The sequence below is a fragment of the Lampetra planeri genome, chromosome 82 (assembly GCF_965212315.1).
Source record: "Lampetra planeri chromosome 82, kcLamPlan1.2.h2, whole genome shotgun sequence".
NCBI lineage: Eukaryota > Metazoa > Chordata > Hyperoartia > Petromyzontiformes > Petromyzontidae > Lampetra > Lampetra planeri.
This window is the reverse complement of record NC_136186.1, coordinates 4769734-4794239: the sequence shown is the minus strand read 5'-3', so window position 1 is coordinate 4794239 and position 24506 is coordinate 4769734. Positions and strand designations below refer to the sequence as shown.

The 24506-nt window shown below is 43.7% G+C and overlaps 2 protein-coding genes across 4 annotated transcripts in view; both read right to left on the bottom strand.

The window, feature by feature from the left end:
* The window catches only part of LOC144738399 (uncharacterized), a 16937-nt gene extending 9147 nt beyond the window's left edge, over positions 1 to 7790 (bottom strand). Inside the window, exons 1-2 of the mRNA XM_078621434.1 lie at positions 7666 to 7790; positions 4602 to 6516 (exon numbers count right to left, since the gene is read on the bottom strand). Coding sequence (XP_078477560.1) covers positions 4602 to 6506 — 1905 coding nt within the window. The 5' untranslated portion in view covers positions 6507 to 6516; positions 7666 to 7790. The remainder of the gene's footprint in view (positions 1 to 4601; positions 6517 to 7665) is intronic.
* Positions 6470 to 24506, bottom strand: LOC144738428 (uncharacterized). Of its 3 annotated transcripts, XR_013589261.1 has the most exons (3): positions 24304 to 24506; positions 12676 to 16246; positions 6470 to 11916 (listed from the first exon to the last, which is right to left on the bottom strand). XR_013589261.1 is itself a non-coding variant. In XM_078621461.1 (2 exons), exon 2 carries the CDS (start codon positions 16234 to 16236, stop codon positions 14152 to 14154), a length of 2085 nt encoding a protein of 694 aa, XP_078477587.1. In that variant the 5' UTR covers positions 16237 to 16246; positions 24304 to 24506; the 3' UTR covers positions 11952 to 14151. The 3 variants fall into 3 exon arrangements, 2 of the variants coding, with proteins under 2 accessions (XP_078477587.1, XP_078477589.1); XM_078621461.1 differs by lacking the exon at positions 6470 to 11916 and having other exon boundaries at positions 11952 to 16246; XM_078621463.1 differs by lacking the exons at positions 6470 to 11916; positions 24304 to 24506 and adding an exon at positions 18797 to 20595 and having other exon boundaries at positions 11952 to 16246.

The window sequence follows — 24506 nt, the reverse complement described above, 5'->3', positions numbered from 1 at the left end:
TGTGCGAGCAACGCCACTGCCCTCTGACCTCCAACCCCCAGCTGCCATGCGATTTCTCGAGCGTGCACGGAGTTGAACAGTAGCATGCGGCTAGTTATTACCAATGTTTGAGGGAAGGCACGCGGAGGGTGTTTGAATGAACAAAGGGGGGCTAAAGGGGCCAGCCGAGAGTTATGTCACACAGAGAGGAATCGGGGGGCAGTAGCCCCGACAATTCTGCATTATGGTGAGTTGTATAATTATTTCATATTACAATGTAATAATAATAAAAATAAAGTGCACAATAAATATAATGCACTTGAATCATCATGAAACCATCCTCCCCTCCCCCTCCCCGCGGGTCCGTGAAAAAAATTGTCTTCTTAATAATCGTGATAATACAAAGATTATCGCTATAACTTTTGCTGATTATGTCTTAGTGTAATTCTATCAGGTCTCAGAATTCAGATTTTGCTGAAGGATGAAGTTCTTATAATTAAGATCATCATGCATGAACATAGAAAGGAACCACTCAGACACTTCTGTGTTAAGCAACTTCAATTTATAAACAAAAACATAACACTCTAATATGCAAACTCTTAGGCTTGGAATTGTCAACACAATACTCCTGGAGATGTGCTTCTCATTGATCCGTACATTTAACCCTCAATGATTACGTTAAACTGGGTAACAGAGCAATCGGTTAATTCCTTAGAGTAACGCGAGCATAGGAAAAAGTCCTTAAAAATAAATGTGACGATATTCATACGAACAGAAATAAAGAAACATGTCCCGAATGCAAAAGTAGACCTCAATTAATGCAATGGTAGATTATGTAATTAACTAAATGTCTTGGAACAATGGTGTGCGGCAGTATGCCTGCTTCAGCAAATGCTTATCAATTGGCTAAGGCGTCAATAAATTTGCGGGCAAGATTCTGTGATCAAAATAAAGATTTCAATACAATAGTCTCCCTGTGAGTGTGTGGATTTCGTAACGTAGGTTTATAAACGTTAAGTTTCGTCAATGAATTCATCGGTACAGTTAAAATTAACAAAAAGAACGACTAAAATACTTCTCAACGACCGTATCCATGTGACTCAATGGGCAGCAATGTTCTTCATTATCAGCTAATAGTTGACGCACTCTCATCATTCTTCTTATTATTAGTCCCGGTATGTGTGTGTTTGGTGGTTTTGTCTCCTTGATCAATTCTTTGCGTCAAGCAGACGCTGGGTGATACGTGGCGAATATGTCAGTGTGGGGGAGGGTCATACACACAGCTTCCTCGCTCTCTCTCGCTCGGCTGCAGCTGGAGCTGCTGCCCACTGCTGGATGAAGAGTCTGCACGACGCTCGCCGTCGGCGGTGCGCGATGATTCCGTCGTCAGATAGCGCCCGCAGCTCGTCTGCTGGTCGCCGTTCCTCACTCTTGTCTTGGTTCACAGCTAGTGCTGGTCGGTGTGTGTGGGTCGAACCCACGGCGCTCTCCTCTTCCTCACGGGCGGCTGGTCAGGCTCTTTCCCCTGCTGGATGAGCTGAGTCGGCACGATGCTCGTCTTTGAAGGTGCTCGACAGCGCTCGCCGCTCGTCTGCTGGCAGCTGACACCCTTGCTCGGTGGCGCTGCTGCGCTCTCTCTCCGGCTCCGTGCTCTCTGGCGATGCCTGGTTGCGCGTGCAGCTGGTTCTCTACGATGCCGGCTTGGTCGATAATTGGACTTTCACCCTTTCTCCCGGTTGATTACTCGTCGTTGCTCGACACTCTATCTCTCGGGCTGCAGCTGCTCGTGGGAGCTGGCACTCAGTGTAAATAACTTTGAGCGATACTTCTTCTGTCAGCGCCGAGCTCGTACTCGGTGACCAATTGCTACTTGGCAAGCCTCTTCATCCTTGGTTGATTGCAGAGTCCCACCCCAGAGCTTGCTGCTTGCAGTAAGTCAACTCTTTGCGTTGATTTCCTAGACTCGTGGCTTCTGCTGGTGCAGCTCGTTGACGATGTGCCAGTCACGGGGGCAGGTTCCCCGGAGCCTGCCGATCGCAGGTGCTCATGGGAGCTGGAACTCTCTCTCAAAACTTTTGAATTGTATTCGCACACCTCTTAAAAGCTGTGAAGGCTTAGTACAATACAACTTATCGCAATCCTTGACTTTGCAAGCAACTCAAAACATCAGGATAAATGTAGAATAAAACTCTCAGCGATACTCTGTCGGACCATGCCGAACTCAGCACAAAGCATTACCTCGCCCCTCTTCTCTGCGAGACACAACACCCATTGTTGATTCATAATCAACGATTTTTGGGTTTAGATCGCGTTATTTATAAATGTGTCGTAACCCTCCACCACCCGACACGGCCAATCAGTAAAAAAAGTGTCACGTTGACAAAAGACAAATAGTTCACTGCTTTAGCCCACCGGTGTGTTGAAGCGTGGAACCACAACATTTACAATTTGAGTACGTTTCGCTGGTAATTGCATCCAGCATCATCGGGCAATTCGCCAGAATGGTGAGGCTCTGCTGTCTCCCGTTCTTATATAGAGCAGCAGCAGGGTGACGTCATCATTAACTCATTAACTCATCAGGTGCAAAGATTTGAGGGGGGGTTATTGTAATTATATACTTGATTAGTAATAAGGCTATTGTTACGATGCGAGTTGTAGATTAGTAATCATTTGGAATGTGTTCTATTGTGATTATGCTACATTAATAATCAGTTAGTGCTTGTCTCCCTTATAAGAAATTGTAATGCATCTTATTTAATAATACGCTTCCAGGCCGCACTAAGCCTGTAGCTGTCTGAGCGATTAAAGTTATTTCTGTTTCTCTCAATCTCAATGGATTCTCTAATTAGTCTTTGCCAGTAGTAACTAGTTTTACACAACACTTCAACGTTGTCAAAATCAATTGAGTGTCCCTGTTGGCAAGCATGTTCTGCCACTGCCGACAGTTGTGTTTGCGATAGTTTAATATTTCTCTGGTGTTCTTTTAGTCTTACACTAACGTTACGCCTTGTCTGTCCAATATAGCATCTGCCACATACACAATTAATCCGATATACACCTTCTGTTGATAATTTAGGCAATTCGTCTTTAGTGCACGTTACTAGTTGTTGAATTTTGTGTACTGTACCAAATCTTACTGTAATGTTTTGCTTTTGCAAAACACGGGCTAATTTGTCAGTTACTCCTGAGATAAATGGTATTTTTATTGTTTTAATAATCTGATCGCTTTCAGCAGTGTTGCTTTGCGATCGTGATTTGGCATTTAGTGCTCTGTTAATTTGAGCATTATTGTAGCCATTCTGTCTTAGTGCTTCTTTAACATGTTTAATCTCTCTCACTAGACTTTCATCATCTGACACTGTTTTAGCCCGATGTATGAGCGTCTTGATTAGAGAGGATTTCTGAGCTGGGTGATGATGCGATTTCGCATTCAGATAGGCATCAGTGTGCGTTTGCTTTCTGTAAACGCTGTGTGTTATTTTACCATTTAGGCCATGCCCAAGTAAAATATCCAGGAACGGGAGTGTGTTATTCACCTCCATTTCCATGGTGAACTGAATGGCCGGGTTTTGTGCATTGAGATGATTTAGAAAATCGTTAAGTGTATCTTTACCATGTAGCCAGACAACCAAAGTGTCATCCACATATCTAAACCAAAAGGATGGTTTTAATGTGCTCGAGGCAAGTGCTCTGGTTTCAAAGTTTTCCATGTACAAATTTGCTATAGCAGGAGATAAAGGAGAGCCCATTGCTGCTCCCTCCCTTTGTTTAAAGAATTCACCTCTCCATAAGAAGTAAGTGTTATTTAAACAATGGTCAGCGAGTTTCGGAATATCTTTTGGTAAATCTGTATTCTTTACCAGTGTATCAAGTAATTTAAGCGACTCGCTCACTGGAACCTTAGTGAATAGCGAAATCACATCAAAACTCACCAAAATATCATTAGGGTTAAGTTTAATATCTTTGATCATATTCACAAGATGTTCTGAATTTCTTATGAATGATGATGTCCTACTGATGTAGGGCTGTATTTGTTTAGTTACATATTGGTCGCGAAAGCCTACGTGTTAAACCCATTGTTGATCTCGAGGCCATGCCCCAGAGTCTGCCCGTCGCAGTACTCTCTGTCGCTTGTAGTCTTCTGTAACTTGCAGTAGTCTCGATGTATGGGTCATGCCTCTGTTTTACGTGAAATTCTCTCCCCTCGGATCGCCGTGTGGTTAGTCATAGGACACAACATATGCATTGTCTTTGAAACTGATTGGTCCACACCAGAGACAGCTTTCTTTCGAGCCTAGTATCAAACGGTGGTAATCCAAAGGACGCCAATAGGCGTGCTCTTTGAGTGTTTGTGATGAGATGATACCAAACTCCGAGTTGCTGAGGCAATTAAGCAAGCAACATGTAAATTATATTATTATAATATAGTGAATGCTTGGGAGCTTATTGGCTCTCGCTCCTAGCTAGAGATCTACCCAACCCACAGGTCCGCAAATACTGACCGCTCTTACTCTGCAGGTTGAACCTAGGAATGGAGTGTTCAACTTCACGTTCTTTTCATTAAAGGCCTGTGACAAATGTGAATCTATTGCAGCTTCATTGTCTCAAGCTTACACATCTACAGGTTCTCCATTTGACTTTGTATTGTCTAAGAAGTCCACCCACACCTCCACTTCCACAAACTGCTGGGAGTTGCCTCGCTCTGCCTCACAGTCAGAATTCTCCTGCTGCTTCACATTGCCTCCATTGATGTGAAGGTCCGATTTTGGAGTTGAATGTTCATCTTCACATTTCACCTTCACTTCTTCGCTCTTCACTGTCACTTCTTGGCTCTTCACCGTCGCCTCTTCAAATTTCACCTTGATACATTTCATAGTGTCCAAGCTGGAATTTACTTCTGGTTCTTTTTTCAGGAGGGATGGGTTCATTGCAGCACTTTGACTTTCACAAGTCGATTTCAGACTACACTCCTTGGGGGTCTTCTGATGCCTGTGTGTTCTCTGGTGTCTATGAAGCTGTGGTGACTGTTCAAACGCCTTCCTGCACAGAGTGCACTTGAAGGGTTTCTCTTCTGTGTGTGTTCTCTGGTGTATTTTAAGATAATATGAACTTGAAAATGCCTTCCCACACACAGTGCACTTGAACGCTTTCTCTCCTGTGTGTGTTCTCTGGTGCTTTTTAAGATTTGATGACTGTGAAAATGCCATCTCACACACACTGCACTTGAAGGGTTTCTCTCCTGTGTGTGTTCTCTGGTGATTTTTAAGAACAGAAGAAAATGAAAATGCCTTCCCACACACACTACACCTGAAGGGTTTCTCTGCTGTGTGTGTGCTCTGGTGTTTTTGAAAAGCAGATGAATCTGAAAAGGCCTTCCCACACACACTGCACCTGAAGGGTTTCTCTCCTGTGTGTGTTCTTTGGTGTATTTTAAGATAAGACAAACTTAAAAATGCCATCTCACACACACTGCACTTGAAGGGTTTCTCACCTGTGTGAGTTCTCTGGTGTATTTTAAGATAAAATGAACTTGACAATGCCTTCCCACACACACTGCACATGAAGGGGTTCTCTCCTGTGTGTGTTCTCTGGTGCGTTTTACGATAAGATGAACTTGAAAATGCCTTCCCACACACAGTGCACTTGAAGGGTTTCTCTCCTGTGTGCGTTCTCTGGTGGATTCTAAGACGATATGACTGTAAAAATGCCATCTCACACACACTGCACTTGAAGGGTTTCTCTCCTGTGTGTGTTCTCTGGTGCTTTTTAAGATTTGATGACTGTGAAAATGCCATCTCACACACACTGCACTTGAAGGGTTTCTCTCCTGTGTGTGTTCTCTGGTGATTTTTAAGAACAGAAGAAAATGAAAATGCCTTCCCACACACACTACACCTGAAGGGTTTCTCTGCTGTGTGTGTGCTCTGGTGTTTTTGAAAAGCAGATGAATCTGAAAAGGCCTTCCCAAACACACTGCACCTGAAGGGTTTCTCTCCTGTGTGTGTTCTTTGGTGTATTTTAAGATAAGACAAACTTAAAAATGCCATCTCACACACACTGCACTTGAAGGGTTTCTCACCTGTGTGAGTTCTCTGGTGTATTTTAAGATAAAATGAACTTGACAATGCCTTCCCACACACACTGCACTTGAAGGGTTTCTCTCCTGTGTGCGTTCTCTGGTGCTTTTTAAGATTTGATGACTGTGAAAATGCCATCTCACACACACTGCACTTGAAGGGTTTATCTCCTGTGTGTGTTCTCTGGTGTATTTTAAGATCAGATGAACTTGAAAATGCCTTCCCACACACAGTGCACTTGAAGGGTTTCTCTCCTGTGTGTGTTCTCTGGTGTATTTTAAGATAAAATGAATCTTTATACGCCTTCCCACAGACAGTGCACTTGAAGGGTTTCTCTCCCGTTGGAGATCTCTGGTCCTGTGTAAAATTTCCAGTACAATCCATGCTGTTTGCATACTGGTCCCATTGTTGTCTTTTTCTACCGAGCCGCGCTGAGTGCCTTTGCTCCATCAGACCAATTCTGCAGAGAAAGCATCAGAAGAAGCATCAGCTGCAGACAGAAAAAAATGTACACACCATCTTCATGAGTATCGAGGCAAAGAGGAATGAATATATACACAGTCACACATGACTTACACGTCTATATTTATCCATATATTCAAGATTATCCCCAATTCATCACACGGGCTGTTAAGGCACACAAAGAGAGGGCAAAAGGTTATAAATATGCCTGGAAGCCCTAGTATCTTCAAAATAAATGTTAACCCAAAACACCAAGCACACAATTTCGGCTGCCTGGCTGCAAAAGTAGTATTTATAAAAGCAAAATTCAGCTCATATAGTAAAGGCTTTTGGGAATAATGCTATTTGTATTATGCAGAAATGCAAAAATAAATGTTCAATCGCAACTTTAGAGGTGTGAAGCCAGGCTCAGATTTGCTTGAATGCTTGGATGAACAGATCTAACTTCTGCCGCATGTGCTGTTAATTTCCTGTTTCCATTCTTCCAAAAAATTCCAGAGGGAAACTAAAACAAACGATTACTTTGATTTAACCTCCATTATGAATAGTTAATATAATTTACTGCAAATACAAACTTGACACAGTCACACACTGGCATGGTAAAAAGTGGTGGTGTGTCCAGAACCATGCCTGGCCGCCTTCATCTGCTCAGTATTGACGCTTCCTCCCTTCATCATCTAATTAATTTAAGATCAATCAACATAGCAGAGGCCCACAAGCAGTTGAGCTTTCACTTATCAATCATGTTTGATGTCGGTGATAATCAAACTAATTGTTGAGTTCATAATGCAGTGAAATAACTGCACCGCAGCTCCCCACAAAGATAAACTCTTAAATACACATACATTCCACATCCATCATTACATATATAAACAAAATCCACCATTCATGACGAATTGCAAATCACCTTATCCCAGTGCTAATGCCATGATAGGTGCAATTTAAGGCCATGTAAGTGTGGATTCCTTGTCAGCAGGTAATGGGAATGATCCAGGTGTCAAGGGATGACTGGCAGATGAACCAGCTGTGCTCCCCACTGTCTTGCTGGGTTTTAGGAACCCAGCGTACCACGTATTCATGATGGCGTCGCTCTTCCGACCTCATCGTTGTTGCAGAGAAAATATCTATTAACTGCCCTGCAGCATACCTCACGGACCTCCTTCACAGAGGCCAATCTTGACACTGCCGGCACCAGTCATTGGCAGGTCCGATCACCTCTACATCCTCCAATCTCTTCTCTGGCCAATGCCATGCCTGTTCAGCCCCTAATATCTGGACAAACAAAAGATGCTTGAGCATGCAGTGCCTGGGAATGCGGGATTCATGACCAAACAAATGCAGCCTCGCCTGCGAAAGAGACTCAAGATTATATTCTATATTGACATCTTCAGGATCTGTAAGCTTCTAATACAAAATAAGTCTGGTTGGATAGAGGATGAATCATAGGCAGGACAGACTTCATGGTATAAGCCAGCAGAGATGGTAATTTAAATAAGTTAATATTCTGAATCCACATAGCAGAGGTGGGACAAAGTCATTGTTATGCAAGTCCAAGTCGAGTCGCAAGTCATCAAATTCATGACTCGAGTCTGACTCGAGTCCAAGTCACATGACTCGAGTCCACATCTCATAGGTGGGACAAAGTCATTGTTATGCAAGTCCAAGTCGAGTCGCAAGTCATCAAATTCATGACTCGAGTCTGACTCGAGTCCAAGTCACATGACTCGAGTCCACACCTCTGCCACATAGTAATATCTGTGGCCAAGAAGAATCACAGCTGTATTCGTTAGTTTCTAAAATGCTTGTCCTGATGAGGGTCACGGTGGCAGCATGCTGAGAAGGGCAGTCCAGGCCTCCTTTTCCCTGGCGACAGACTCTAGCTCATCCTGGGGAATTCCCAGGCATTCCCAGGCCAGCCGAGCGACATAGTCCCGCCAGTGTGTCCTGGGCCAGCCCTGGGGTCTTCGACCCAGTGGGACGTGTCTGGTAGAGATCCAGGGGAAGTCTATTGGGGGGCATATCCTTACATATATTCTATATTGATATCACCGCTAGAGGCAGGCAATCAGGTGTGAAAAACAGCAAGAACATTTTCAAGAATTTTCCAAAAATTTCTTGCTGTTTTTCACACCTAAAGTCATGTAGAAGAAAAACAATAAAAAACTAAAAAAATTCTCACGACGTTTCGACTGCAACACGAGCAATCAGGTGTGAATTAACACAGCAAGAACATTTTCCAAAAATTTCCAAAAAATTCTTGCTGTTTTTCACACCTAGCCACGTAGAAGAAAAACAATGAAATAAAAAAATTATCACGACGTTTCGACTGAAACACGAGCAATCATCGTCAGGTGTGAAAAACACGGCAAGAACATTTTCCAAAAATTTCTTGCTGTTTTTCACACCTAAAGTCACGGAGAAGAAAAACAATAAAATAAAAAATAAAATAAAAATTCTCACGACGTTTCGACTGCAACACGAGCAATCATCGTCAGCTGTGAAAAACACAGTAAGACAATTGTATTACTTTATTATTTCCCTTCTACGTGACTTTACCGAAAGAACCACTAATATCTTAACACCTGTTTCAGTTGCCAGAAAAGGGGAAAAACCTCTTCTTATATGTTGCTACTGGCAAAGGAGGTCCCATGAAGTAGTGAGCCACATGAAGACGAATTAAACTTAAGCAGAGGATTAAAGCAAATGCAATCAGGCGAGGGCAGGAGGCAAGGCCCCGCGTGGCTAGGCCCCGCGTTGTAATGTTCCAACCTGGACATCGATTCCATACTCGCTGCTACTCAATTGATATCCCTACGAGAGAGAGACGGAGAGAGGCTCTACCTGGGTAAACAACAACAACAACCACGATGTTAACTTCTCACCTTGGATCTGTAAGAGCGCGCGGTGCAGCAGCTTCCCGCTATAAAGTGACGTCACGCGGCAGCAAGCGGTGACATGACGTCACTAGCAGGATTGAACACAATCCCCTCCCCCAACGAGCGGCGGTGTAACTGAATAAATTATGTTAATGAGACGGTCTCATGTGTAGTGATGAGGCGTGGATGTTGAACTTGTAGCAATGAAATAACGATATTTATGAATAAATTATGTTAATTAACCGCCAGTTGATAGTTTCAGTTTCATTTATTAGGTACTAGCGGGAAGCACCCGGCGTTGCCCGGGGGAAACATTTATTGAAAAACTTCTCAAAAAACTTAAAAACATAACATATACAAATGAAATTTTCATCTTATTCATAAAATTAATACAAATTTTTATTATTTTTTATAAATTTTAATAAAACCCAACGCGCGGTGGAAAATAAACTTGCGGCTCGCCCGTCAAGATTTGATTCTTTAGATAGCGCAAAGGAATCGAAGGTTGTAAATGTATTTAGAATCGGCTTATTCAGTTTGATCGATACCACAAACGCTCAGCAGATATCGATTCTCGCCACACACTTCATGGTCATTCCCCCCCCCCCCCAAAATACAAATGTTTATTTTTTTATAATTTTTGCATGGTGTACATTTTGCAAAGTACCACATGGAAAATTTCAAGTTTGTTGCATGTCGGGAAGTACGCTAAACATTTTGAACAGACAACACATTCACAAATTTTCCTTTTATATATAGAAGACTAGCTTGACTACCCGGCTTCGCCCGGGACTTGGATTCACCACGCCCGGCCGCCTTTGTCTCCCCAGTGGCGATGTTCACACACCACATCAGATACTCGTTTGAGGCTGAGTCGACCTAGGGGAAGCCCAGGACCAGTAAAAATAATCGTTGTGGCCGTGAGCGGGAATCAAACTCGGGTCGCCGGGTTCGGAGCGCAGCACGCTCACCACACATCATCTCTAAAACACAGAAGTGAGATGGCTTTCCAAAGGTAGATCACTGGCCAAGAGTTTTTGAGTTGCGAGAGCCACTCCAGAGATATCTTTTAAAAAAACAGTCACCACTGGCAGCACATTTCAGTGACACAGAATGGGTCGCAAAACTTGCTCACTTGTGTGACATTCAGCCTGCTCAACGTACTCAATGTGTCATTTCAGGGGAGATCAACAACTCTTTTCAATTCGGCATTTAAAGTGGCTGCATTCAAAGCCAAACTGGAATTATGGGGGCGACGAGTGAACATTGGAACTTTTGACATTTCAAACACTAGCAGAGATTTTGAAAGAGACTGAGCCAGGGCCTTTCTCCTAGCTGGTGCATTAAAACCTATCTCAGCTTTTAAGAGTTTGAACATTACTTCCCAACCACAAAAGACCCCCGAACTGGGAAGGAATGGACCCGCGACCCATTTGTGAATAAGCCAGGTGAATCGACTTTGTCTGTGCTAGAAGAGGATCAACTGCTTGAGATCGCAAATGGTGGCCTTAAAAGTATGTTTGAGACAACTTCAAATCTCGATACGTTCTGGATTAAAGTCAAGGCGGGATATCCTGATATTGTCACAAAAGCACTGAAAAGCCTGCTTCCATTTCCAACATCCTATCTTTGTGAAGCAGGGTTTTCTGCAGTGACAGCAACCAAAACGAGTTTATGGAGTAGACTGGACATAGACAACACGTATCAGGTGTCACCGTCTCCCATCACCCCCAGATGGGACCATCTAGTTACGGGAAAACAAGCTCAGGGCTCCCACTGATTCTGCATTATGGTGAGTTGTATAATTCTTCATATTACAATGTAATAAAAATATAAATAAAGTGCACAATAAATATATTGCGTTTGAATCATCATGAAACCACCCCCCCCCCCCGTGAAAAAATTACTAATCGTGATAAAACAAAGATTCTCGCTGATTATGTTTTAGTGTAATTCTATCAGGTCTCAGAATTCAGATCTCGCCGAAGGGAACAGTTCTTATAATTAAGATCATTATGCATTAACTTAGGAAGGAACCACTCAGACCCTTCTTTGCTCAGCAACTTTAATTCATAAACAAGAACATAACACTCTAATATGCGAACTCTTATGCTTGTGTAATGCGAGCAAGGATTGAGGGGGGGCGGAGTCTGGGTCACGTGAGGAGAGGGAGGAGTTAGGGTCACGTGGGGGAGAGGATTTAGGGAGAGAACCGGAAGGGGAATGGGGAGTTGAGACGGAGTGAAACGGGAGGAGGCCACGCTGGGCAGTACAGGGAGAGTGGCGCGGTCGCCACGCGGTGGGAGACGTCGGCACCGTCAGCCATCGGTGTCAGGACGCAGAGGGCTAGCGAGCGGTGGAAGGCTAGCTGCAGAGCGGAGCAGCAGTGAAGCTGCAGACGGAGCAGCGGTGTGGCTGCAGGGCGGAGCAGCAGTGAGGCTGCAGAACGAGCAGCAGAGTGGCTGTGGAGTGATGGTCGGGAGAAACGCGGGCCTGAGCGAGGACGCCGTGTGAACGAGATTCTACGAACCCAAATAAAGGACAACGGAGATCGACATTGAGAAAGAGTCCTTAATTACACTTGGAATTGTCAACACAGTACTCCTGGAGATGTGCTCCTCATTGATCCGTACATTTAACCCTCAATGATTACATTGTTAAACTGGGTAACAGAGGAATCGGTTCATTTCTCAGAGTAACACGAGCATATACGGCGATAAAAAAAAGTCCTTAAAAGTAAATGTGACGATATTCATACGAACGGCAATAAATAAACATGTCCCGAATGCAAAAGTAGACCTCAATGAATTCATTGGTAGATTATGTAATTAACTAAACGTCGTGGAACAATGGTGTGCGACAGTGTGCCTGCTTCAGTAAATAATTATCAATTGGCTAAGGCGTCAATAAATTCGCGGGCAAGATTCTGTGATGAAAAGAAAGATTTCAACACAATAGTCTCCCTGTGAGTGTGTGGATTCGTAACATAGGGTTCTAAACGTTAAGTTTCATCAATGAATTCATCGGTACAGTTAAAATTAACAAAAAAAACGACTAAAATACTTTTCAACGACCGTATCCATGTGACTCAATGGGCAGCAATGTTCTTCATTATCAGCTAATAGTTGACGCACTCTTATCATTCTTCTTCTTATTATTAGTCCCGGCATGTGCGGTATGTGTGTGTTTGGTGGTTTTGTCTCCTTGATCAATTCATTGCATCAAGCAGACGCTGGGTGATACGTGGTGAGTATGTGAGTGTGGGGGAGGGTCATACGCACAGCTTCCTTGCTCTCTCTCGCTCGGCGGCAGCTGGAGCTGCTGCCCACTGCTGGATGAAGAGTCGGCACGAGGCTCGCCGTCGGCGGCGCGCGATGATTCCGTCGTCAGATAGCGCCTGCAGCTCGTCTGCTGGTCGCCGTTCCTCACTCTTGTCTTGGTTCACAGCTGGTGCTGGTCGGTGTGTGTGGGTCGAACCCACGGCGCTCTCCTCTTCCTCACGGGCGGCTGGTCAGGCTCTTTCCCCTGCTGGATGAGCTGAGTCGGCACGACGCTTGTCTTTGAAGGTGGCGCTGCTGCGCTCTCTCTCCGGCTCCGTGCTCTCTGGCGATGCCTGGTTGCGCGTGCAGCTGGTTCTCTGCGATGCTGGCTTGGTCGATGCTTGGGCTTCCACCCTTTCTCCCGGTTGATTGCTCGTCGTTGCTCGTCACTCTATCTCTCGGGCTGCAGCTGCTCGTGGGAGCTGGCACTCAGTGTAAAATAACTTTGAGCGATACTTCTTCTGTCAGCGCCGAGCTCGTACTCAGTGACCCATTGCTACTCGGCAAGCCTCTTCATCCTTGGTTGATTGCAGAGTCCCACCCCAGAGCTTGCTGCGTGCAGTAAGTCAACTCTTTGCGTTGATTTCGTAGACTCGTGGCTTCTGCTGGTGCAGCTCGTTAACGATGTGCCAGTCACGGGGGCAGGTTCCCCGGAGCCTGCCGATCGCAGCTGCTCGTGGGAGCTGGAACTCACTCTCAAAACTTGTAAATTGTATTCGCACACCTCTTGAACAACTGTGAAAGCTTAGTACAATACAACTTATCGCAATCCTTGACTTTGCAAGCGACTCAAAACATTAGGATAAATGTAGAATAAAACTTTCAGCGATACTGTCAGTCCATGCCGAACTCAGCACCGAGCATCAATTCGCCCCTCTACTCTGCGAGACACAACACCCATTGTTGATCACGAGGCCATGCCCCGGAGTTTACCTGTCGCAGTACTCTCTGTCGCTTGTAGTCTTCTGTAACTTGCAGTAGTCTCGATGTATGGGTCGTGTCTCTGTCTTTACGTGAATTCTCTCCCCTCGGATCACCGTGTGGTTAGTCATAGGACACAACATATGCATTGTCTTTGAAACTGATTGGTCCACACCAGAGACAGCTTTCTTTAGAGCCTAGTATCAAACGGTGTTAATCCAGAGGATGCCAAAAGGCATGCTCTTTGAGTGTTTGTGATGAGATGATACAAAATTCCGAGTTGCTGAGGCGATTAACCAAGCACCATATAAATGTTAATATCATTATAACATAGTGAATGCTTGGGAGCTTATTGGCTCTCGCTCCTAGTTAGAGATCTACCCAACCCACAGGTCCGCAAATACTGACCGCTCTTACTCTGCAGGTTGAACCTAGGAATGGAGTGTTCAACTTCACGTTCTTTTCATTGAAGGCCTGTGACAAATGTGAATCTATTGGAGCTTCATTGTCTCAAGCTTACACATCTACAGGTTCTCCATTTGACTTTGTATTGTCTAAGAAGTCCACCCACACCTCCACTTCCACAAACTGCTGGGAGTTGCCTCGCTCTGCATCACAATCAGAATTCTCCTCCTGCTTCACGTTGCCACCATTGATGTGAAGGTCCGGTTTTGGAGTTGAATGTTCATCTTCACATTTTACCTTCACTTCTTCGCTCTTCACTGTCACTTCTTCGCTGGTCACTGTCGCCTCTTCAAATTTCACCTTGATACATTTCATAGTGTCCAAGCTGGAATTTACTTCTGGTTCTTTTTTCAGGAGGGATGGGTTCATTGCAGCACTTTGACTTTCACAAGTCGATTTCAGACTACACTCCTTGGGGGTCTTCTGATGCCTGTGTGTTCTCTGGTGTCTATGAAGCTGTGGTGACTGTTCAAACGCCTTCCTGCACAGAGTGCACTTGAAGGGTTTCTCTTCTGTGTGTGTTCTCTGGTGTATTTTAAGATAATATGAACTTGAAAATGCCTTCCCACACACAGTGCACTTGAACGCTTTCTCTCCTGTGTGTGTTCTCTGGTGTATTTTAAGATAATATGAACTTGAAAATGCCTTCCCACACACACTGCACTTAAAGGGTTTCTCTCCTGTGTGCGTTCTCTGGTGCTTTTTAAGATTTGATGACTGTGAAAATGCCATCTCACACACACTGCACTTGAAAGGATTCTCTCCTTCGTGTATTCTCTGGTGGATTTTAAGATAAGACGAACTTGAAAATGCCTTCTCACACACACTGCACGTGAAGGGTTTCTCTCCTGTGTGCATTCTCTGGTGTATTTTAAGATAATAAAAACTTGAAAATGCCTTCCCACACACACTGCACTTACAGGGTTTCTCTCCTGTGTGTGTGCTCTGGTGTGTTTTAAGATTGGATGACTGTGAAAATGCCATGTCACACACAGTGCACTTGAAAGGTTTATCTCCTGTGTGTATTCTCTGGTGGATTTTAAGACTAGATGACTGTAAAAATGCCATCTCACACACAGTGCACTTGAAGGTTTTCTCTCCTGTGTGTGTTCTCTGGTGTTTTTTAAGAGCAGATGAATCTGAAAATGCCTTTCCACAGACACTACACCTGAAGGCTTTCTCTTGTGTGTGTGTTCTCTGGTGTATTTTAAGATAAAATGAACTTGAAAATGCCTTCCCACACACAGTACACCTTAAGGGTTTCTCTCCTGTGTGTGTTCTCTGGTGGATTTTAAGATTATATGACTGTGAAAATGCCATCTCACACACACTGCACTTGAAGGGTGTATCTCCTGTGTGTCTTCTCTGGTGTATTTTAAGATAAGACAAACTTGAAAATGCCTTCCCACACACACTGCACTTAAAGGGTTTATTTCCTGTGTGCGTTCTCTGGTGTCTATGAAGCTGTGTTGAACGTGCAAACGCCTTCAAGCACATAGTGCACTTGAAGGGTTTCTCTCCTGTGTGCGTTCTCTGGTGCTTTTTAGAATTTGATGAATGTGAAAATGCCATCTCACACACACTGCACTTGAAGGGGTTCTCTCCTGTGTGCGTTCTCTGGTGGATTTTTAGATTAGATGACCGTGAAAATGCCATCTCACACACACTGCACTTGAAGGGTTTATCTCCTGTGTGTATTCGCTGGTGGATTTTAAGATTAGATGACCGTGAAAATGCCATCTCACACACACTGCACTTGAAGGCTTTATCTCCTGTGTGTGTTCTCTGGTGTATTTTAAGATAAGATGAATTTGAAAATGCCTTCCCACACACAGTGCACTTACAGGGTTTCTCTCCTGTGTGTGTTCTCTGGTGGATCTGTAAACATGATGACCATGCAAATGCCTTCTCACACACAGTGCACTTGAAGGGTTTCTCTCCTGTGTGTGTTCTCTGGTGTTTTTTAAGATCAAAGGAATCTGAAAATGCCTTCCCACACACAGTGCACTTGAAGGGTTTCTCTCCCGTTGGAGATCTCTGGTCCTGTGTAAAATTTCCAGTACCATCCATGCTGTTTGCATACTGGTCCCATTGTTGTCTTTGTCTACCGGGCCGCGCTGAGTGCCTTTGCTCCATCAGACCAATTCTGCAGAGGAAGCATCAGAAGAAGCATCAGCTGCAGACAGAAAAAAATGTCCACACCATCTTCATCAGTATCGAGGCACAGAGGAATGAATATATATAGTCATACATGACTTACACGTCTATATTTATTAATTTAATCAAGATTATCCCCAATTCATCACACGGGCTGTTAAGACACACAATGAGAGGGCAAAAGGTTATAAATATACCTGTACGCCCGAGTATGTTCAAAATAAATGTTAACGCAAAACACTAAGCACACAATTTCGGCATTCTGGCTGCAAAAGTAGTATTTATAAAAGCAAATTTCAGCTAACATAGCAAAGGCTGTTGGGAATAATACTATTTGTATTATGCAGAAATGCATCAATAAATGTTCAATCGCAACTTTAGAGGTGTGAAGTCAGGCTCAGATTTGCTTGAATGCTTGGATGAACAGATCTAACTTCAGCAGCATATGTGCTGTTAATTTCCTGTTTCCATTTTCCAAAAAATTCCAGAGGGGAACTAAAATAAACGATTGTTTTGATTTGACCTCCATGTTCAATAGTTAATATAATTTACTGCAAATACAAACTTAACACTGTCACACACTGGCATGGTAAAAAGTGGTGGTGTGTCCAGAACCATGCCTGGCCGCCTTCATCTGCTCAGTATTGACGCTTCCTACCTTCACCATGTAATTAATTTAAGGTCAATCAACATAGCAGAGGCCCACAAGCAGTTGAGCTTTCACTTATCAATCATGTTTGCTGTCGGTGATAATCAAACTAATTGTTGAGTTCATAATGCAGTGAAATAACTGCACCACGGCTCCGCACAAAGATAAACTCTTAAGTTTAACACGTAGGCTTTCGCGACCAATATTATTCATAATCAACGTTTTTGGGTTTAGATCGCGTTATTTATAAATGTGTCGTAACCCACCACCACCCGACACGGCCAATCAGTAAAAAAGTGTCACGTTGACAAAAGACAAATAGTTCACTGCTTTAGCCCACCGGTGTGTTGAAGCGTGAAACCACAACATTTACAATTTTAATACGACGTTTCGCTGGTAATTGCATCCAGCATCATCGGGCAATTCGCCAGAATGGTGAGGCTCTGCTCTGTCTCCCGTTCTTATATAGAGCAGCAGCAGGGTGACGTCATCATTTACGTATTAACTCATCAGGTGCAACGATTTGAGGGGGGGTTATTGTAATTATATACTAGATTAGTAATCAGGCAGTTGTTACATGCGAGTTGTAGATTAGTAATCAGTTGGAATGTGTTTTATTGTGATTATGATACGTTAGTAATCAGTTAGTGTTTGTTTATCTAGGGAGTAACTGACAAATTAGCCCGTGTTTTGCAAAAGCAAAACATTACAGTAAGATTTGGTACAGTACACAACATTCAACAACTAGTAACTTGCACTAAAGACGAATTACCTAAATTATCAACAGAAATTGTATTTCGGATTAATTGTTTATGTGGCAGGTGCTATATTGGACAGACAGGGCATAACATTAGTGTAAGACTAAAAGAACACCAGAGAAATATGAAACTATCGCAAACACAACTGTCGGCAGTGGCAGAACATGCTTGCCAACAGAGACAATCAATTGATTTTGACAACGTTGAAGTGTTGTGTAAAACTAGTTACTACTGGCAAAGACTAATTAGAGAATCCATTGAAATTGAGAGGAACAGAAATACATTTAATCGCTCAGACAGCTACAGGCTTAGTGCGGCCTGGAAGCGTATTATTAAATAAGATACATTACAATTCCTTATAGGGGAAACAAACACTAACTGATTACTAACGTAGCATAATCACAATAAAACACATTCCAACTGATTACTAATCTACAACACGCATCGTAACTGCCTGATTACTAATCTAGTATATAATTACAATAACTCCCCCCCCCCCAAATCGTTGCACCTGATGAGTTAATGATGACGTCACCCTACTGCTGCTCTATATAAGAACGGGAGACGAGCAGAGCTTCACCATTCTGGCGAATTGCCCGATGATGCTGGATGCAATTACCAGCGAAACGTCGTACTCAAATTGTAAATGTTGTGGTTTCACGCTTCAACACACCGGTGGGCTAAAGCAGTGAACTATTTGTCTTTTGTCAACGTGACACTTTTTTACTGATTGGCCATGTCAGGTGGTGGAGGGATACGACACATTTATAAATAATGCGATCTAAACCCAAAAACGTTGATTATGAATAAACTCTTAAATACACATACATTCCACATGCGTCATTAACATATATAAACAAAAATCCACCATTCATGATGAATTGCAAGTAACCTTATCCCAGTGCTAATGCCATGATAGGTGCAATTTAAGGACATGTAAGTGTGGATTCCTTGTCAGCAGGTAATGGGAATGATCCAGGTGTCAAGGGATGACTGACAGATGAACCAGTTGTGCTCCCCACTGTTTTGCTGGGTTTTAGGAACCCAGCGTTCCACCTATTCATGTGAGCGTCGTTCTTCCGACCTCATCGTTGTTGCAGAGAAAATATCTATTAACTGCCCTGCAGCATACCTCACGGACCTCCTCCACAGAGGCCAATCTTGACACTGCCGGCACCAGTCATTGGCAGGTCCGATCACCTGCCAAACAGACTCTAGATTAGATTCTATATTGATATCTTAAGGGTCTGTAAGCTTCTAAGACAATATAGTCTGGTTGCATCGAGGATGAATCATAGGCAGGCCAGCCTTCATTGTATAAGCCAGCAGAGATGGTAATTTAAATCAGTTCATATTCTGAAACCACAGAGTAATATCCGTGGCCAAGAAGAATCACAGCTTTATTCGTTAGTTTCTAAAATGCTTGTCCTCGTGAGGGTCGCGGTGGCAGCATGCTGAGGGCAGTCCAGGCCTCCCTTTCCCTGGCGACAGACTATAGCTCCTCCTGGGGAATTCCCAAGCATTCCCAGGCCAGCCGAGTGACATAGTCCCGCCAGCGTGTCCTGGGCCCAGTGGGACGTATACACTATGAGATCTCTTTTACCAGTGGAAAAATATAGTAGTAGGTTTTATCCCTTTTAAACTGGTAAAGGTGTCAGTTTTGTACCAGTTTAAAAGGGTAAAAACCTACTACCAGTGGGACGTGTCTGGTAGAGTTCCAGGGAGAGTCTATTGGGGGGCATCCTTACATATATTCTATATTGATATCACCCCTAGAGCCAGGCCCAGGGGTTGTGTTCACCAACAAGCACCTCGTGGCCGCGTGATGGCTAAGGGGTGCAATGCTGTGCGTCAAACATCCGCAGGATGAAGGGTGAGGAGCGGGTGCGATTCCAGTATGGCAGGGAGAAGGATGGTCTCAGGTATCCGTTTTGTTGCCAGATAAATGGGTAAAAAAAACTATTATCATATTTTGCTACTGGCAAAGGAGGTTCCAATGGTGTAAATGCTTACCCCGAGCTCAACTACTCTGATGGTGCTTGTCTTTGAGTTGTACACCTTTTGGCGTCATCTGGTCCAACACCATGTGAGACTAGGCTCTAAGAAAAGCTGTCTCGGTTGTGGCCCAATCAATTTCAAGGACAGTGCATACATTATCAGAGTTATGTTTTTTGTTTGCATTCTGACCGCAGGTATTGTGGTCAATGCAAACATGACTCCTTGAAAAAAAGGTGTCAGTTGTGTTGCCAGATAAAAGAGTAAAAACCCAATTATCATATTTTGCTACTGGCAAAGGAAGTTCTAATCAAAAAAAAATTCACGTTTCGACTGCAACACGAGCAATCATCAGGGTGTGAAAAACACAGCAAGAAAATTTGAAAAAAAATTCCTACATTTTCTTGCTGTTTTTCATACCTAAAGACACATAGAAGAAAAACAATAAAAGAAAAAAAAGAAACAAAATTCTCACGTTTTGACTGCAACACGAGGAATCATAGTCAGGTGTGAAAAACACAGCAAGACAATTTTCCAAAATTTTCAATACATTTCTTGCTGTTTTTCACACCTAAAGTCACGTAGAAGAAAATAAAATAAAAAAATGATCACATTTCGACTGCAACACGTATTACTTTATTATTTTCCTTCTCCGTGACTTTACCGAAAGAACCAATAATATCTTAACACCTATTTTGTTGCCAGAGAAGGGGAAAAACCTCTTCTTATATGTTGCTACTGGCAAAGGAGGTCCCATGAAGTAGTGAGCCAGATGAAGACGAATTAAACTTAAGCAGAGAATAAAAGCAAATGCAATCAGGCGAGGGCAGGAGGCAAGGCCCCGCGTGGCCAGGCCCCGCGTTGTAATGTTCCAACCTGGACATCGATTCCATACTCGCTGCTACTCAATTGATATCCCTACGAGAGAAAGACGGAGAGAGGCTCTACCTGGGTAAACAACAACCACCACGACAACAACAACTCTAGATTTGAAGCTTTCGTGACTGCAATGATTCATATTCTCAGGTTTTTTCGGTAAAGTCACGTAGGTAAAACATTAAAAGTAATGAAAGTAAAATAAAAAACAAAACAAAAATAAAAATAAAATTCACGACGTTTCGGAGGCAACACAAGTCTCCGTCATCAGGTGGGACCGTCACAGCCAGATTAGCTGCATCAAGTGAAGCAATGATTCAAAATGTAATCCCTTATAAGCAAGTTGAAGGGGGGGAGGAGAGGGGGGGGGGAGTTCATCAGAATGTGGTAGCCAATGAATGGAACGTATCGGGAGGGAGGGGGGTGGGGAGGGGGAGGGAGCCAACAAAACATTTGGCGACGGCTTGGACGCGGCTGCTGCGCACGCCAACACAATGGGCAGAAAGGGGGGAGGGGAGGTCTGATACACATGATAGAACAAAGGAACGAAAATGCCTCCCGATACGTTCCATTCATTGGCTACCACATTCTGATGAACTCCCCCCCCCTCTCCTCCCCCCCTTCAACTTGCTTATAAGGGATTACATTTTGAATCATTGCTTCACTTGATGCAGCTAATCTGGCTGTGACGGTCCCACCTGATGACGGAGACTTGTGTTGCCTCCGAAACGTCGTGAATTTTATTTTTATTTTTGTTTTGTTTTTATTTTACTTTCATTACTTTTAATGTTTTACCTACGTGACTTTACCGAAAAAACCTGAGAATATGAATCATTGCAGTCACGAAAGCTTCAAATCTAGAATTAATGCCCTCTACGGGGAGGAATTCCACCTATCTGTTAGAGTTTTTAACAGACAACGAGACAAGAAGTCACAGCTTCTCGAGACGCTGGCCTTCCTCAAGAGATGCCGCGATAACAAGGTAATACCCATCGCTTTCACACTCACATCCGCTGCTGTGTCCTCACCGAACTCCAAACAGATCTTATTTAAAGCTAGCCTATCACTAATCTCGGAGAGAATAAGGTTACTCCGATCTGAACTCGATAATTTAGACAAGACTCTCTTACAAACACATCTAATGTTAACACAAAAAATGTCACCTTCTGATTGGAACCACGTTGATAACATGACTTCTGCTTCTGCTGACTCAATGTCAGCCAAATGCAAAGCTAACCTGATTTCTAAATTCAACCTCCTATCTAAAAAGAAACCAGAGCCACACATCGCAAAGCTGGATGTTAACAAGACCGTGATTAATCAGAGTAACATTCCAATCTCTGACAATCTAAAAACGGTACTGGCCAAAGGACTACATTTCGCCGTCACCCCTAAATATATACCAGTAGAGGATATGATTTCTCAGATTGATGTAGCCCTCAGAGGCATAGGACACATCCATGCTGATGTATCAAGAGCTGAAATAGCTACTATTCTCAAGAATGCTAAGAAACCCACTAGTAACATCAGCAAAAACGAACGCTCTGAACTCGCGAATTTAAAAAAGAGAGATGATATAGTCATCCTCTCGGCAGACAAGGGCAATGCCACGGTCATCATGGATAAAGATTTATACAACAACAAAATCCTGGACCTTCTTAATGATGGGAGTTACTCCAAAATTAAAAACGATCCCACTAAAAGCCTAACGACAAAAACCAACAGTATCATCATGAGTTCGACTTCCCTAATCGAACCAAGCAAACGTCCCTCTCTAAAACCATCGGCGGCAAGACCTCCCAGACTCTATGGTCTTCCTAAAATCCATAAAGAAGGCACCCCGCTACGACCCATCGTGTCGACGATAAACTCTCCGACGTACAAACTAGCCCGTTTTCTATCAGATACTCTGCTCCCCTTCACAGGCAAGACCTCTTCGGCAGTACTCAACTCAACCCAATTAGTCTCTATGGTTAAGGACATGGTACTATCTCCTGATGACATTCTCGTCAGCTTTGATGTAGTATCTTTGTTTACCAAAGTCCCAGTACCGGACACCCTAACAATAATTGAGGACTTAGTCCAACAGGGATTGAATTCTGATGTACCTGCGCTGGTTAGGCATTGCCTCACCAACACCTATTTTACCTGGAATGGCACCTTCTACAAACAGAATGAGGGTACCCCTATGGGCTCCCCCTTGTCACCAGTTATAGCCAACATTTTCATGGAAAAGTTTGAATCAGACGCCATCCAGACATCCACCCTGCGTCCTTCCCTGTGGAAGAGATATGTGGATGACACTTTCGTCATCTGGCCACATGGCCTCCCAGCATTGAACCACTTCTTGGACCACATCAATTCTAGACACCCATCTATCAGATTCACCATGGAAGTGGAGAAAGACGGTAAACTACCATTCTTGGATATTCTGTTTAAGAGGAGGCTTGACGGATCCTTGGGACATTCTGTCTACAGGAAAGCCACCCACACAGATTCCTACCTGAAACCGGATTCCCACCACCACCCATCTCAAAAGAATTCTCTCATCAAAACGCTATACCACAGAGCCCATGGCATTTCTGACCAACACCACCTGACTGATGAATTAAGACATGTACATCGGGCCCTCAGGATGAACGGATACTCTGACCGTACTATCCGCCAAGCTGTCTCTCCCACCACACAGAAACAACCACATGAAACTCCGACCAAAACTATCACGTTACCATACATAGCAGGCGTGACCAAAAAGATCTCCAAAATTCTAAACAAACATAAGATCCAAGTCCGATTCAGCACAGTGCATAAAATCCGTGATCTGATTCCATCTGTGAAGGATGTCGTTCCTGACTTACAGTATCCTGGAGTCTACAAATTGAGTTGCATTTGTGGTGATTGCTACATTGGAGAAACAAAACGTCATGTTGCTGATCGTGTCCGCGAGCACAAGTCAGATCTGAAACACGGCAGAACTGATTCTTCGGCCGTTGCCGATCATTGCTACAACTCGGCGGGCTCTCATGATATTGTCTTTTCCGAGACCAAGGTTCTCTGCAAGCCTCCTGGCTACCATCAAAGGTTTGTACACGAAGCCATACAAATATACAAACACAGACATAATTTCAACCGTGATGATGGGTACAAACTCAGTAATCACTGGAAAGATGTTATTAACCACGCAAAAAAGACTTAATTACACTTTTTGGACCATCTTATCTGACAGGCACTATTTTAATTTACTTCACCGAGTGTTAACATCCCCAGTTATTTTTAACAGTACTCTCTTCATTTTTCAGCCTGCATTGGTATAAACATGGGCATTTTCGTTCCTTTGTTCTATCATGTGTATCAGACCTCCCCTCCCCCCTTTCTGCCCATTGTGTTGGCGTGCGCAGCAGCCGCGTCCAAGCCGTCGCCAAATGTTTTGTTGGCTCCCTCCCCCCTCCCACCCCCCTCCCTCCCGATACGTTCCATTCATTGGCTACCACATTCTGATGAACTCCCCCCCCCCTCTCCTCCCCCCCTTCAACTTGCTTATAAGGGATTACATTTTGAATCATTGCTTCACTTGATGCAGCTAATCTGGCTGTGACGGTCCCACCTGATGACGGAGACTTGTGTTGCCTCCGAAACGTCGTGAATTTTATTTTTATTTTTGTTTTGTTTTTATTTTACTTTCATTACTTTTAATGTTTTACCTACGTGACTTTACCGAAAAAACCTGAGAATATGACAACAACAACCACCACGATGTTAACTTCTCACCTCGGATCTGTGAGAGCGCGCGCGGTGCAGCAGCTTCCGGATATATCGTGACGTCACGCGGCAGCAGGAGGTGACATGACGTCACTTGCGGGGTTCAAAACACAATCCACTCCCCCAACGAGCGGCGGTGTAATTGAATAACTTATGTTAATGAGACGGGCACATGTGCAGAGATGAGGCATGGATGCTGAAGCCGTCGCAAT